Source organism: Phacochoerus africanus, chromosome 1 (genome assembly GCF_016906955.1).
Source record: "Phacochoerus africanus isolate WHEZ1 chromosome 1, ROS_Pafr_v1, whole genome shotgun sequence".
Taxonomy (NCBI): domain Eukaryota; kingdom Metazoa; phylum Chordata; class Mammalia; order Artiodactyla; family Suidae; genus Phacochoerus; species Phacochoerus africanus.
The window spans coordinates 107,305,437-107,319,848 of record NC_062544.1 but is presented as its reverse complement, the minus strand read 5'-3'; the positions used below and the strand labels follow the sequence as shown (position 1 = coordinate 107,319,848).

The 14,412-nt window shown below is 38.5% G+C and overlaps 1 protein-coding gene across 4 annotated transcripts in view; it reads left to right on the top strand.

Annotated features, from left to right (window-relative positions):
* The window catches only part of ANO10 (anoctamin 10), a 229,891-nt gene that overhangs the window by 19,454 nt on the left and 196,025 nt on the right, over positions 1-14,412 (top strand). For all 4 annotated transcript variants that reach the window (XR_007133880.1, XM_047771364.1, XM_047771355.1 and 1 more), the window contains exons 3-4: positions 5,046-5,243; positions 6,571-6,705. Coding sequence is in view for 3 of the 4 variants with exons in the window: in XM_047771364.1 (XP_047627320.1) it covers positions 5,046-5,243; positions 6,571-6,705 (333 nt within the window). In the remaining variant the exon portion in view is untranslated. The remainder of the gene's footprint in view (positions 1-5,045; positions 5,244-6,570; positions 6,706-14,412) is intronic.

The window sequence follows — 14,412 nt, the reverse complement described above, 5'->3', positions numbered from 1 at the left end:
TTACAATAATGAAAATAATATTGGTGAAATGAAAAGGATGATATAAATGTATTGTGAGAATAGGGTGATGGAAATGGTAAAGATGGGTTGGAAAGAGAACTAAATCCTCATTTGCCAGGGCTTAAAACAAAAATAAAGAAATAACTCTGCAAGCTTATTGTTTCGTGACATGAAAACAAATCACAAAGGAATCACTTGAACATGTTAAAAGTCATTACCTGGGGAGTGGAGGGATGGGCACTGCTCTTCTTCAAAACATGATATTGACAGATGGTTCTTGGTGAAGGATATACCAGTTTATACTCCCCAACAATGTCTGAGACTGCTTTTCCCCACACACCCCATGTCAGTTTGGGTCTTCCAAGCAAGAGATGCCAAATGGGATTTAATGCACAGGAGGTTTATTGGGAGGAATATCTGTGGAAAGATAAAGGGGGAAGGAGCAGGCTTAGACATTGAGAGTCTTCAGATTTTGGTGTAGGCCTGACACTTGTGAAAGGAAAGAGGGAAGGATGGAGAATTGGATGGGAAGAGCTTCAGTCTACAGTCTGGTTCTGAAGCGTTGCCCTTTAAAGGAAACACATGTAGAGCAGGGATGCTCTCATTCCATTATCCCCTGCATGTTCAGCCCATGGCTGGGAGCAGCTGGGGAGCATGTCCTAGATGTGAGAGTTCTGTGGCCTAGGTGTGATGGTACCATGGCCGAGGTGTGAGGGTACTGAGGCCAAAGATAGGCAGCAGGAGGTTGCCAGTCAATGGCTCCTCACAGCAGATTCTTTTCAAGGGAGTTCTTGGTGGGGAGCAGGGCACTTCCATGGCTACCATATCCACCATCAATTTCTTCTTTTTTTTTTTTTTTTTTCCAGTTGAGATGATAGTTTTATTGTGGGGGAGAGTTTGTTTGTTTGTTTGTTTTTATATAATTATTTTTATTTTTTTCTATTATAGCTGGTTTACACTGTTCTGTCAATTTTCTACTGTACAGCATGGTTACCCAGTTACACAAACATGTATACATTTGTTTTTCTCACATTATCATGCTGCATCATAAGTGACTAGACATAGTTCTCAGTGCTACACAGCAGGATCTCATTGATAATCCATTCCAAAGGCAATAGTTTGCATCTATTAACCCCAAACTCCCAGTCTACCCCACTCCCTCCCCCTCGGCAACCACAAGTCTATTCTCTAAGTCCACGAGTTTCTTTTGTGTGGAAACGTTCATTTGCGCCATATAGTAGATTCCAGATATGTGACTTCATATGGTATTTGCCTTTCTCTTTCTGACTTACTTCACTTATTAGGAGAGTCTCTAGTTCCATCCATGTTGCTACAAATGGCATTATTTTGTTCTTTTTTATACCCGAGTAGTATTCCATTGTGTATATATACCACATCTTCCTAATTCAATCTTCTGTTGATGGACATTTGGGTTCTTTCCATGTCTTGGCTATTGTGAATAGTGTTGCAGTGAACATGCGGGTGCATGTGTCTTTCTCAAGGGAAGTTTTGTCTGGATATACACCCAAGTGTGGGATTGCTGGGTCATGTGGTAGTTCTATGTATAGTTTTCTAAGACACCTCCATACTGTTCTCCATAGTGGTTGTATCAGTTTACATTCCCACCAACAGTGCAGGAGGGTTCCCTTTTCTCCACACCCCTTCCAGCACTTGTTATTTGTGGACTTATTAGTGATGGCCATTCTCACTGGCATGAGGTGGTACCTCATGGTAGTTTTGATTTGCATTTCTCTAATAATCAGGGGTGTTGAGCATTTTTTTAATGTGCCTGTTGGCCGTCTGTACATCTTTCTTGGAGAAATGTCTCTTCAGGTCTTTTGCCTGTTTTTCAGTTGGGTTGTTGGCTTTTTTGCTCTTGAGTTGTGTGAGTTGCTTGTGTATTCTAGAGATTAAGCCCTTGTCCGTTGCATCATTTGAAACTGTTTTCTCCCATTCTGAAAGTTGTCTTTTTGGTTTCTTTTTGGTTTCCTTTGCTGTGCAAAAGCTTGTCAGTTTGACTAGGTCCCATTGGTTTATTTTGGCTTTTATTGCTGTTGCTTTGGGGGAACATTTGTAAGGTTGATGTCAGAGAATGTTTTGCCTATGTTCTCTTCCAGGAGTTTGATGGTGTCTTGTCTTATATTTAAGTCTTTCAGCCATTTTGAGTTTATTTTGGTGCATGGTGTGAGGGTGTGTTCTAGTTTCATTGATTTGCGTGCAGCTGTCCAGGTTTCCCAGCAATACTTGCTGAAAAGACTGTCTTTTTTTCCCATTTTATGTTCTTGCCTCCTTTGTCAAAGATTAATTGACCCTAGGTGTCTGGGTTTATTTCCGGGTTTTCTATTGTGTTCCATTGGTCTGTCTGTTTGTTTTGGTACCAGTACCACACTGTCTTGATGACTGTGGCTTTGTAATAGTGCCTGAAGTCTAGGAGAGTTATGCCTCCTGCATGGTTTTTGTTCCTCAGAATTGCTTTGGCAATTCCACCACCTATTTCTTAACCAAACTTTTGATCTTTGTAGCAAGAGAAGTGAGAAATAGCATATTGGTGTTGTTTTGTATTTATCTTAATATAAACAATGTTGTGGATTTCATATTTAAAAGCCATTTGTGTTTTCTTTAAATTGAACATATCTTTTATTGATTTTTTAAATGATTTTTATTTTTTTCCATTATACCTGGTTTATAGTGTTCTGTCGATTTTCTACTGTACAGCAAAGTGACCCAGTCACACATACATGTAGACATTATTTTTCTCACATTATCCTCCATCAAGCTCCATCACAAGTGACTAGATATAGTTCTCAGTGCTATACAGAAAGATCTCATTGCTTATCCATGTCTTATTGATTTTTTATTAAAGTGTTTAATGCTTCTATTATAAATTACCTAAGTAATAATATGTGCCATAATATGTTAATCTTAACATATTAATCCATTGGGGAAGTGAAATATAAATTCTGCTCATTATCCTGTTATCATCTGATAAGCATTTTTATAATTCCTATCAACCCTCTATAGAGCATAAATAGTAAAGAAACAGTGTACCTTAAAAAGTTTGGTGTAGGAGTTCCCGTCATGGCGCAGTGGTTAATGAATCCGACTGGGAACCATGAGGTTGCGGGTTCGGTCCCTGCCCTTGCTCAGTGGGTTAACGATCCGGCGTTGCCGTGAGCTATGGTGTAGGTTGCAGACACGGCTCGGATCCTGCGTTGCTGTGGCTCTGGTGTAGGCCGGTGGCTACAGCTCCGATTCAACCCCTAGCCTGGGAACCTCTGTATGCCGCGGGAGCAGCCCAAGAAATGGCAAAAACACCAAAAAAAAAAAAAAAAGTTTGGTGTAGATAGGAATTTAAAACTAGAAAAAATTCCTTTTTCTCTGTGTAGTCTTTATTTATTTGTTTATTAATTTATTTATTTGATTTTTAGGGCCATACCTGTAGCATGTGGAAGTCCCCAGGCTAAGTGTCGAATCAGAGCTGCAGCTTCCAACCTATTCCACAGCTTTAGCATCGTGGGATCCTAGTCACGTCTGCGACCTACACCACAGCTCGAAGCAATGCAAGATCCTTGACCCACTGAGTGAGGCCAGGGGTCTAACCTGTGTCCTCATGGATACTAGCTGGGTTTTTACTGATGAGCCACTTTTGGAACTCTTCCCTATAACCTTTTTTTTTGTTGTTGCTATTTTAGAGCTTCACTGCAGCATATGGAGGTTCCCAGGCTAGGGGTCAAATTGCAGCTGTAGCTGCTGGCCTATACCACAGCCACAATAATGCAGGATCCGATCCACATCTGCAACCTACACCACAGCTCACTGCAACCCCGGATCCTTAAGCCACTGAGAGAGGCCAGGGGTCAAACCCACATCCTATGGATCCTAGTTGGGTTCGTTAACTACTGCTGAGCCATGAAGGGAACTCCATTTTTTTTTTTTTTAATAATCTTTCAAGTAAAATAATTACATATACAGTATCAAATCACCATATCTACTCTTAACATTTTATGAACCTATTTAAGAAAAATATTAAACCTATTTGGATGTAGACATTTATGAGAAAAAAACACTGCAAAATTATATTGCTCTTTATTTGTATTTAACATTCAAAAAAAATCTCTTAATAGACTTGTGGTTGCCAAGGAGGAGGGGGAGGGAGTGGGATGAATGGGGTGCTTGGGGTTAATAGAAACAAACTATTGCCTTTGGGATGGATTAGCAATGAGATCCTGCTGTATAGCACTGGGAACTATGTCTAGTCACTTATGATGGAGCATGATAATGTGTGAAAATAGAATGTGTACATGTATGTATAACTGGGTCACCATGCTGTACAGTAGAAAAAAAATTGCATTGGGGAAAAAAAGTAAATAAATTAAAAAAAATTGTATTGGGGAAATAACTATTAAAAAATAAAAATAAAAATAAATCTGTTATAGTCCAGTATAATTGTGTTACATTAGTGGCATTTTTACTGGGATATTTTATTTCAAATTAATTTTCTTAAATTTTGGTCTGTTACTTTTAAATGAAACCACATGGTTTTTGTCCATATATTTCCTTAGTGCAGCTTTATATCTAGATCTAATAAATACTGGGTTCTCATCTCGTATCTACTTCTATTTTGAGTAACTGGCTGCCTCTTATTATGACATTTTCCAGCATGGTCATTTATTTCAAAAAGCTTAGAGAACTGCCATCACCAACTTATTTATTTGTAAGATGGCTTTAAATTGTTAATATCATGTGTTTTCCTTCTACCATACTGGAACCATTTATTTATTTACTTTTCAGGGCCGCATCTACAGCACATGGAGGTTCCCAGGCTAAGGGTCGAATTAGAGCTGCAGCTGCTGGCCTACACCACAGCCACAACAACACGGGATCCTAGGCCAGGGATCGAACCCGCATCTTCATGGATACTAGTCGGGTTTGTTACTGCTGAGCCATGACGGTAACTCCTGGAACCATTTATCTAGAAGGTTTTCATTTTTGAAAACTTTATGTTAATCTCATATTAAGTTTGTGCTTATCTTTTGTTTCCAAAGGTGCCCAGCTGTTGTTTAGACCATTGTTAAATAAATACGAGAAGGAAACACTTGAAAATCAGAACTTATATCTTATTGGTGCTTCGAAGATTAGATTGTTACTGGGGGCCGAAGCAGTGGGATTGGTAAAAGAGTGCAATGATAACACCATGAGGGCCTTCACGTATGGAACCCGACACAACTTCAAAGGTTTTGATGGTAAGTTCCAAAATGGTTTCTGCCAGAATCAATTCATCAAAAAAATTTTGATGACTAGATCAGGGGTCAGGAAGCTTTTCCTGGAAAGGGCCTGATAGTAAATAGTTTAGGCTGTAGTGGCCAATATTATCTGTCACAGTTATTCAACACTGCCATGGTAGAATGAAAGCAGACTTTGACTAAAAGAAATGAATGGGTGATGCTGTGCTCCAGTGAAGTTTTACTCACAAAGCCAGGTGAGGCTGTATTTGGCCCATTGACCTTACTTTGCCACACCTGGAATATATGAACATAAGTTAGGATGACACATGTGACTTATTTATATATCAAGTCTTAGAATGGTGAATATTCTCTGGCTTGATAGAGAAAAACCTTATAATAAGAAACACAGTAGTGGTTCAGTATCTTTGAATCCCCGTTAACTGATAGGGTCACTGGTTCTAGCCTCACAGAGGTTCCAGAAGAGAAGAGTTTCTAGAAAGAACAGAGAAAGCCTTGGTGGCTCTGATATCAGAGTGAGAGTTTGATTTCAGAATCACATTGGTCACTTCCAGGGCTTTTAGACTTAGATGTGATTAGATGTCTTCAGATTTGCTCTCCCTGGACTTTTATATATTAATAAATAAATGATTAAGGTGAAATTCACCTCATTTGAGAGGATTCACTTGTCAAAAAACTACATTCTTTACTTAGACTTTCTTCTCTCTCATTTATGGGAGGGATGTTCAACTCCAAAAGGGAATGGCCTGAGCTTAAGAGCTTTCTTTTTTTTTTCTGTCTTTTTCTTTTTTGGCCACATTTGCAGCATATGGAAGTTCCTGGGCCAGGGATGGAATCTGAGCTGGAGCTGCAACCTACACCACAGCTATGGCAACACTGTGTCTTTAACTCACTGTACTGGGGCAGGGATCCATCCAGCACCTCCACAGAGACAAATTGGATCATTAACCCACTGCACCACAGGGTACTCCTGGGCTTGAGAGTTTGAAGGAGGAAAATTTGCCGTATAAGTAAAACTTCACTTCCATTCCTAGATAAAAATATTGATAGAATTAAAAACTGTATTGCCTTCTGCTTATTGGTATTAAATGAGATCAAGCAAGTATAGTATAATGATTGAATAATTGTATTATGTGAAGGCATTTCAGAATATTTTTATTCTTACAAAATATCTGAGGAGGTTTATATTCTATTTAATTTACAGTTTTATACTCTGCTTACTTATTTATTGTCTGTATCATTATTTTGTAATCTCAGGTTATTGGAATGTTATTAATTTTATTTTGGCTAAGACTGAGAAAATAACTGCGAGTTTTGTTTTTTTTAGATGATAATGATGATTTCCTTACAATGGCAGAACAGCAATTCATTATCAAACATGAACTTGAAAATCTTAGAGCCAGAGATGAAAAAATGATCCCTGGTTACCCTCAGGCAAAGTTGTATCCAGGAAAATCATTATGTAAGTCATCATATCAACCAGCTTCATGAATATACATTCTAAGGCAATTATTTTTTCCTTAGTAGATGTAAGTAACAAATTACAGTGGCTTTTTTTCTCATTGAAAAACACAACTTTACAGTAACTTATTTTTTTATGATCATACCTTTTGCCATTAGACTGGCATTATATTGCACCTTTGGGTCAATATGTTTGTTCTTTACATTCTCTGCTGCTTATAAAAGTCTGACAGCATTGTCAGCTTAAAATTCAGTGTGAACATGTTTGCATATTACTCAGTTAAAAATAGCAAAGTTTACTTTATGCCCAAACATTGTAGTGTAATGAAAATCTGTGGAAGAATAAAATTGGAAGACGTGGTCTTTTCCTGGGGCTCTCTTCCTCCTCTTATCTTACTGGGTATGAACCCGTGCAAACATGGAAAGGCTTAAGACGATTCGTAGTGTGACATAATACCTGAATGCAAATAAGCAGTTTGAAACTTTCTGGTTTTTGTGTAATTCCACTTGAATGATAATACTCGTTTGTGGACTCAAAAGTATTTACTACAGTGTGTAATTCCAACTTTGCCTCAAACCCAGGTTTGAGCACTTTTGCTGCCTAAAATATTCTTTAAACACATGTTTCTGTGTCCTCTAGCCTGGTTTCCTTTTAATAGTCACTGTGACCCGGGAGGACAGACACCCAAGAGCCAGTCCATATTCGAATTTTCTGACTTATCACCAAATATATTTTAGATCTGGTTTGTTCAGACCAAGATCCAATCATAGATCACCCATTTCATTTGGTTGTTATATTTCATAAGTTTCTTTCTTGTGTGATGAAGTACATATAATTTAAAATTTACCATCTGGAAGATTTTTAGGTATATATAATATTGTACAACCATCATCACCATCCATTTCCATAGCTCTTTCCGTCTTGTAAAACTGAAACTCTATACCCTTTAAACAATCACTCTCCCCAGCTTCTGACAACCATCTCTCTACTTTCTGTCTTTATCATTTTTGAGTATTCTGTCTATCTCAAATAAGTGGAATCATGCAGTATTTCTCTTTGTGACTGGCTTATTTCATTTAGTATTATGTCCTCAAGGTTCATCTGTGTTGTAGCATATTCAGAATTTCTTCCCTTTTAAGGCAGAATAATGTTCTAGTGTATGTATAGATCACATTTTGTTTATTCATTCATCCATCAGTGGCCACTTGGGCTGCCTCCACATTTTGGCCATTGCGAATAATGCTGAACATGGGTATATGATGAGCCTGGGTATACACATATTTGAGATCCTACTTTCAATTATTTTGGATATATACCCAGAAATGGAATGCTGGATCATATGGTAATTCTATTTTTAATTTTTTTGAGGCACCTCCATCCTTTTTTCCACAGTGGCTATAACGTTTCACATTCCCACCAACAGTGTATAGGCATTTCAGTTCCTTCACTTCCTTGTTAACAGTTTTTATTTCCTGATAACTTGATAGTGGCCAACTTAATGAGGATGAGGTGGTAACTCATTGTAGTTTTGCCTTAAGTTTGCTTAATGATCAGTGATGTTGAGCATATGTCTTCTTTGGAGAAATGTCTATTCAAGTCCTTTGCCTTCCTCTTTTTTTTTTTTTTGCTATACTTTTGGTGTAAGAAATTATTGCCAAGGAGTTCCCGTTGTGGATCAGTGGTTAACGAATCCGACTAGGAACCATAAGGTTGTGGGTTCAATCCCTGGCCTTGCTCAGTGGGTTAAGAATCCAGCATTGCCGTGAGCTGTGGTGGTGTAGGTTGCAGACGCGGCTTGGATCCCACGTTGCTGTGGCTGTGTGTAGGCCAGTGGCTACAGCTCCGATTCAACCCCTAGCTTGGGAACCTCCATATGCCGCGGGAGTGGCCCAAGAAATGGCAAAAAAAGAAAAAAATTATTGCCAATAATGTCTTGAAGCTTTTCCTTTATGTTTTCTATTGGAAGTTTTATAGTTTCAAATCTTATGTTTAGGCTTTTAATCCATTATTAATTAATTTTTGTATATGGTGTTAGGTAACTTCATTCTTTTGCATGTGGATATCCAGTTTTCCCAGCACTAATCGTTAAAAACTGTTATTCCCCCATCAGTGGACCTGGTGATTTTGTTTCCAGGTTCTCTGTTCTCTTCCCCTGATCTATGTAGTCTGTCTGTATATAGTGTAAATCACACTATTTTGATTGCCGTGGCTTTGTGCTAAATTTTGAAATTGGGAGGTTTTGTTTTTCAAGATTGTTTGGCTCTTTGAGGTTCCATGAAATTCCATATGAATTTTGGGATGGGTTTCTCTGTTTCTGTGGAAGGTGTCATCGATATTTTGATAGGGATCGCATTGAATTTGTAAATCGCTTTACGTAGTATTTACATCTTAAGTCCCATGAATGTGGGATATTTTTCCATTTGTTTATGTTTAATTTCTTTCGGTATTGTTTTGTAGTTTTCATTGCACAAGTCTTTTACCTCCTTAGTTAATTCCTAAGTGTTTTATTCTTTATGATGCTATTATAAATGGAATTGTTTTCATACTTACCTTTTCAGATAGTTTACTGTTAATGTATAGAGATGCAATTGATTTTTGTGTGTTGACTTTGTATCCTGTTACTTTGCGGAATTCATTTATTAGCTCTGACAATATTTTTGTGGAAATTTTAGGGTTTTCTGCATGTAAGATAATATTATCTGTAAACAGGGATAATTGTACTTCTTCCTTTCCAATTTGGATGCCTTCTACTTCTTTTTCTTATCTAATTGTTCAGGCTAGAATTTCCAATAGCATGTTGAATAGAAATGGTGAAAGTGGACATCTTTGTCTTATTTCTGATCCTAGAGGAAAGATTTCATTTTTACCATTCAGTATGATGCTGGCTGTGGGCTTTTAATAGATGGATTTTATTATGCTGAAGTAGTTTCCCTTTATTCCTAGTTTATTGAGGGGTTTTTTTGGCCATGCCTGTGGCATGTGGAAATTCCTTGGGGCAGGGATTGAACTTGAGCCACAGCAGTGACCCAAGCTACTGCAATGACAACACTGGATCCTTAACCTGCTGCATGACTAAAGAACTCCTACTGGGTGTTTTTTAATCATGAGTGTTGAATTTTGTTAAATGCTTTTTCTGCCTCAGTTGAAGTGATCATGTGGGTTTTTTTTCCCTTTGTTCTGTTAATGTAGTGTATTAGATATTTCAATTTTAGTATGTTGAGCCATCCTTGCATTCTAGGAATAAATCCTGCTTGTCATGGTGTATAGTTCTTGTATGATATATTTTATGATATGCTGCTGACATGAGTTTGCTGGTATTTTTTTGAGTATTTTTGCATTAGTGTTCATGAACAGTATTGGTTTGTAGTTTTCTTGTAGTGCTTTTTTCTGGTTTTGTGTTAGGGTAATGCTGGACTCAAAAAGTGAGTTAATGATGTTCCTCTTAAATCTTGGGGAAAGAAAAGTTTGAGAAGAATTGGTATTAGTTCTTTAAATATTTGTTAAAATTCACCAGTGACGGCATCAGGTTCAGAGGGGGTTTTTTTTTGTTAGGAGATTTTTGGTTGCTGATTCAATCTCCTTAATAATCATAGGTCTATGCACATTTTCTCTTCCTTCTTGGTTTAATCTTAGTAGATTTTTTGTTTCTAGGAATTTGTCCATTTCATCCAGGTTATCCAGTTTGTTGGTACACAGTTGTTTTTAGTACTCTATTACAATCTTTTTGATTTCTACAGAATTGGTAGAATGTTCCCATTTCCATTTTTGATTTAGTTAATTTATGTCTTCTTTTTTTTTCAGTTTATCTAGCTAAAGATTTGTCAATTTTGTTGATCTTTTCAAAGAACCAACTTTCGGTTTCTTTAATTTTCTCCGTTGTCCTTGTATTCTTTATTTGATTATCTCTGTTCTAATTTTTTAAAAAATTTTCTTCCTTCTGCTAGCTTTGGCTTTAGAGTGTTCTTTTTCTAGCTCATTAATAGTAAAGTTAGGTTGTCCATTTGTTTCTTGATTTAAATATAAGCATTTAATGCCCCCCAAACATTGCTTTTTCTGTGTCCCATAAGTTTTGATATGTTGTGTTTTCACTCATTTCTAAGTGTTTTCTAATTTCCCCTGTGGTTTCTTCCTTGACCCATTGTTTGTTTGTTTACTTTCCATACATTTGTGAATTCCCTAGTTTTCTTTCTGTTATAGATTTATAGCTTTATCCCATTGTGGTCAGAGTATACTTTTTATAATATATATCTTTTTAAATCCGTTGAGGCTTGATTTGTGGCCAAACATATGGTCTGTCCTGGAAAATGTCCCACAGTGCACTCAGGAACCAAGAAAGTGTTGATTCTTCACTGCCTGACCTATGTGTAAACTGCATTTTGTAGTCTCCCCTCTCTCTGAGCTATGCTGTATATACATGTGTTATGGGTGCTTTTGCTTGCCCTCTTTGTTGACCTGTATGGCTTTTAGGAAATGTCTGGAAATTTGAATGAAAATACTCATCATTTCCAGGTGTTTGCAGATGTCTTGATGTTAATTATTTTGCAGCAGTTTTTTGTTGGATATACATTTTATCAGTATACATATTAAAGATAACCATGATTTCAGAAACATTTACTCCAGTTACCTTTGAAGATTTATTTGACTGTATTTTCTCTATTCTTGTCTTTGGGTGTGCAATTATATATATTTAATTCTCTGAAATATTTTAAAGTTTTTTAGGTAGTTTTCTTAGGCTTGTTTACCATTTTCCTGGCTATGTTTTTTCCTTGCTTTTCTTTTTTGCTAGCTTTTATTATAACTTTGTATCTATAATAGTTTTTTTCTCTTACTTTGTTTTTGCAAGCTCCCACCTTCAGCTCTCATAGCCCTTCTTTGAGTTTTAATTTCAGAAGCGTGGCTTGCTTTAATTTCTTTAACTCTGTGAAGAATTCCACAGTTTTTCATTGCTCTGTGTTGTAATTTTTGCTGTTTCTTCTCTGCCTTTAAAAAAAAAAGTGGTTTCCCTTTTTTCCCTTGTAGTATTTTTCCATAGTTCTATGCCACTTTCTTTGCGGCACTTACTTTTTTTTTTTTTTTTTTTTGGTCTTTTTGCTATTTCTTGGGCCGCTCCCGCGGCATATGGAGGTTCCCAGGCTAGGGGTTGAATCGGAGCTGTAGCTGCCAGCCTATGCCAGAGCCACAGCAACTCGGGATCCGAGCCGCGTCTGCGACCTACACCACAGCTCACGGCAACGCCGGATCGTTAACCCACTGAGCAAGGGCAGGGATCGAACCCGCAACCTCATGGTTCCTACTCGGATTCGTTAACCACTGTGCCACGACGGGAACTCCTGCGGCACTTACTTATTTTTTAATGAACCCCTATTTTTTCCAGACTGGCTATTTTTGGAAGCAAGCATGTGTGTTGAAGAAGAGGGGATGTTGGGGACCTCCACTTGGGAACTCTGGTGGTCAGGAGCTTGGATTTTGCTTGGCCCTGTGTTCTCCATGAGTCATCTTAGGCCCTGCAGAGAGTCTCCATGGAGCCTTGTTCTTTAATTTTTTTTTTTTGTGGCCATGCCCATGGCATGTGGAAGTTCCCAGGCCAGGGATTAAAACTCCACCACAGCTGTAACCAGAGCCACAGCAGTGACAACACTGGATCCTTAGCCTGCCGAGCCACACAGGAACTCCCACAGGGACCCTGTTCTTTTTTTTTTTTTAATGGCCACACCCACAGCATATGGAAGTTCCCAGGCCAGGGATCTAATCTGAGCTGCAACTGCAACCCATGCCACAGCTATGGCAATGCTGGGTCCTTAACCCACTGTGCCAGGCTGGGAATCGAACCTGTGCTTCCACAGCGACCCAAGCCACTGCAGTTAGATTCTTAACCCACTGAGCACAGTGGGAACTCTGGGAGCCCTGTTCTTAACAGAAGTTTTTGCTGGGTGTGGCCTTTAGGTCTGTCTTTGGCCAACCAAGACCCATAGCTCCTGAGCTGCTTACCTCCATCCCCGGGTTCCACCAGGCAGCTCTTTAACCAAGATGGCAGACCCACACTTTCTCCCCTCCAGCCTTGCCTGTCTTGTCTGGCTGTGGTGTCAGGCAGGGAGCAGACACACTTCAAGGGTCTACTCTGCAACTTCTTTGCCTGCCTCTGGGCAAGGAGACTGTGGTTTCCCATCCCTCAGTGGTCAGGAAAACCCTGCCTGTTTCCTGCTTAGCTCCAGGTTGCAGGGGCATGGGTGCTCTTAGAAGGCCACTTCTCAAAGTTTGTGATTTCAGTTTATAGTTTTTTGGTTTTACTCTCATATCAAAAGTAAGGTTTCCCTGGAGTTCCCTGGTGGCCTAGTAGGTTGTGAATCCAGCATTGTCACTGCTGTAGCTTGGGTCACTATTGTAGCCTGGGTTCCTGGCCCAGGAACTTCCACTTGCCATGGAGGTAGCCAAAAAATAAAAATAAAATAAAGTAAGGAGGATGGATTTTGAAATTCGCCTTTATTCTCTTTCCTTTTTGTCTTTGAAAATGTGATTATAATGCTTGGTTGAAGAAGAAATGGTGTGTGTATAATGATAAAGTACAAACTATTTTCAGAGTGCAAAATTTCACACTAATAAAACTTCGAGTAACTTAAAATCCTAAATTTTCATAAAGTTAATCCAGACAAATACATGGAAAGGTTTACCTTTGCCTTTAAGTGTTGTGGGGGCCACTCTGGGGGTGGGGTGGGCAGGGGTGTGCAGCCTCTTTTCTGAGGCTGATTGGGAGGAGAGGTTGCAGCCAGCCCTGTGTGATCTCTGACCTCCTGGGGAGAGCTAGCTTTCATGAGACACTCTCATTCACCTTAAGTTTAATTTGATTTTACACCCAGTCATTATCATTTTATTTGTCATAATGTTGTGTTTTGATAGAAAACTTTCATTAAATAGAGAGCAGTTTGTATCGTAAACATGAGCTTAGGGCAGTTGGCAGTGCTATGAGCGCCACACTTCAGGGCCTCTTCTATCAAACAGCAAACGGGAGAACGAGAAATTGCTTACACGGGTGCTTGGTCGGCTTTGTTCATCTTGAGGGGCATCCCCTTTCCAGGTGTCTCTGAGCTGGCATCTCTTCACTCCCTCAGACTCTGTTTCCTCCTGTTGATCCCCTATATTTAATAGTCATGCCTATAACCTAATGCAAGATTTCCTTTAGAAGAGGAGCTCAGGGAGCTGAGGATTTCTTATGTATTAACTTTCTCCTAAAGGATGTTATTTAGTTTAGGTAAAAGCTATGTCTCAAAATGTCTATGAGATGATTATCATGTTTTGATTGATGGGAATGGCAATTGCATGTTAGGTCTTTTATACATATTACTTTTTAGGACATCATGGGAACTACTTCTGAATATCTTCTATACACAAAAGGATAGGTTAGAGTGGTCAGATATAATCTGTCTTCTAAAATTATTTATTGACTTTAGGAGAGAAATAGAGTGGATGTCAAGTAAATATGTAGCAGGCATGTATATAAGACAGTAAAGCCATTGACATGTGTATGTGTTGCTGGGTAAAGCGCCATATATATCTACATATCTACACATACACTATGCTGTACCACATACATATTTGCAGTTTTTATATTAAGCAGGGATGAAAATAATACAGGGATATAAAACTGTATTTGAAAACACAGGTATCCCCAAGAAGCAGTTTTTTCCTTCTAAAGACAGGAGTGATCTGGTC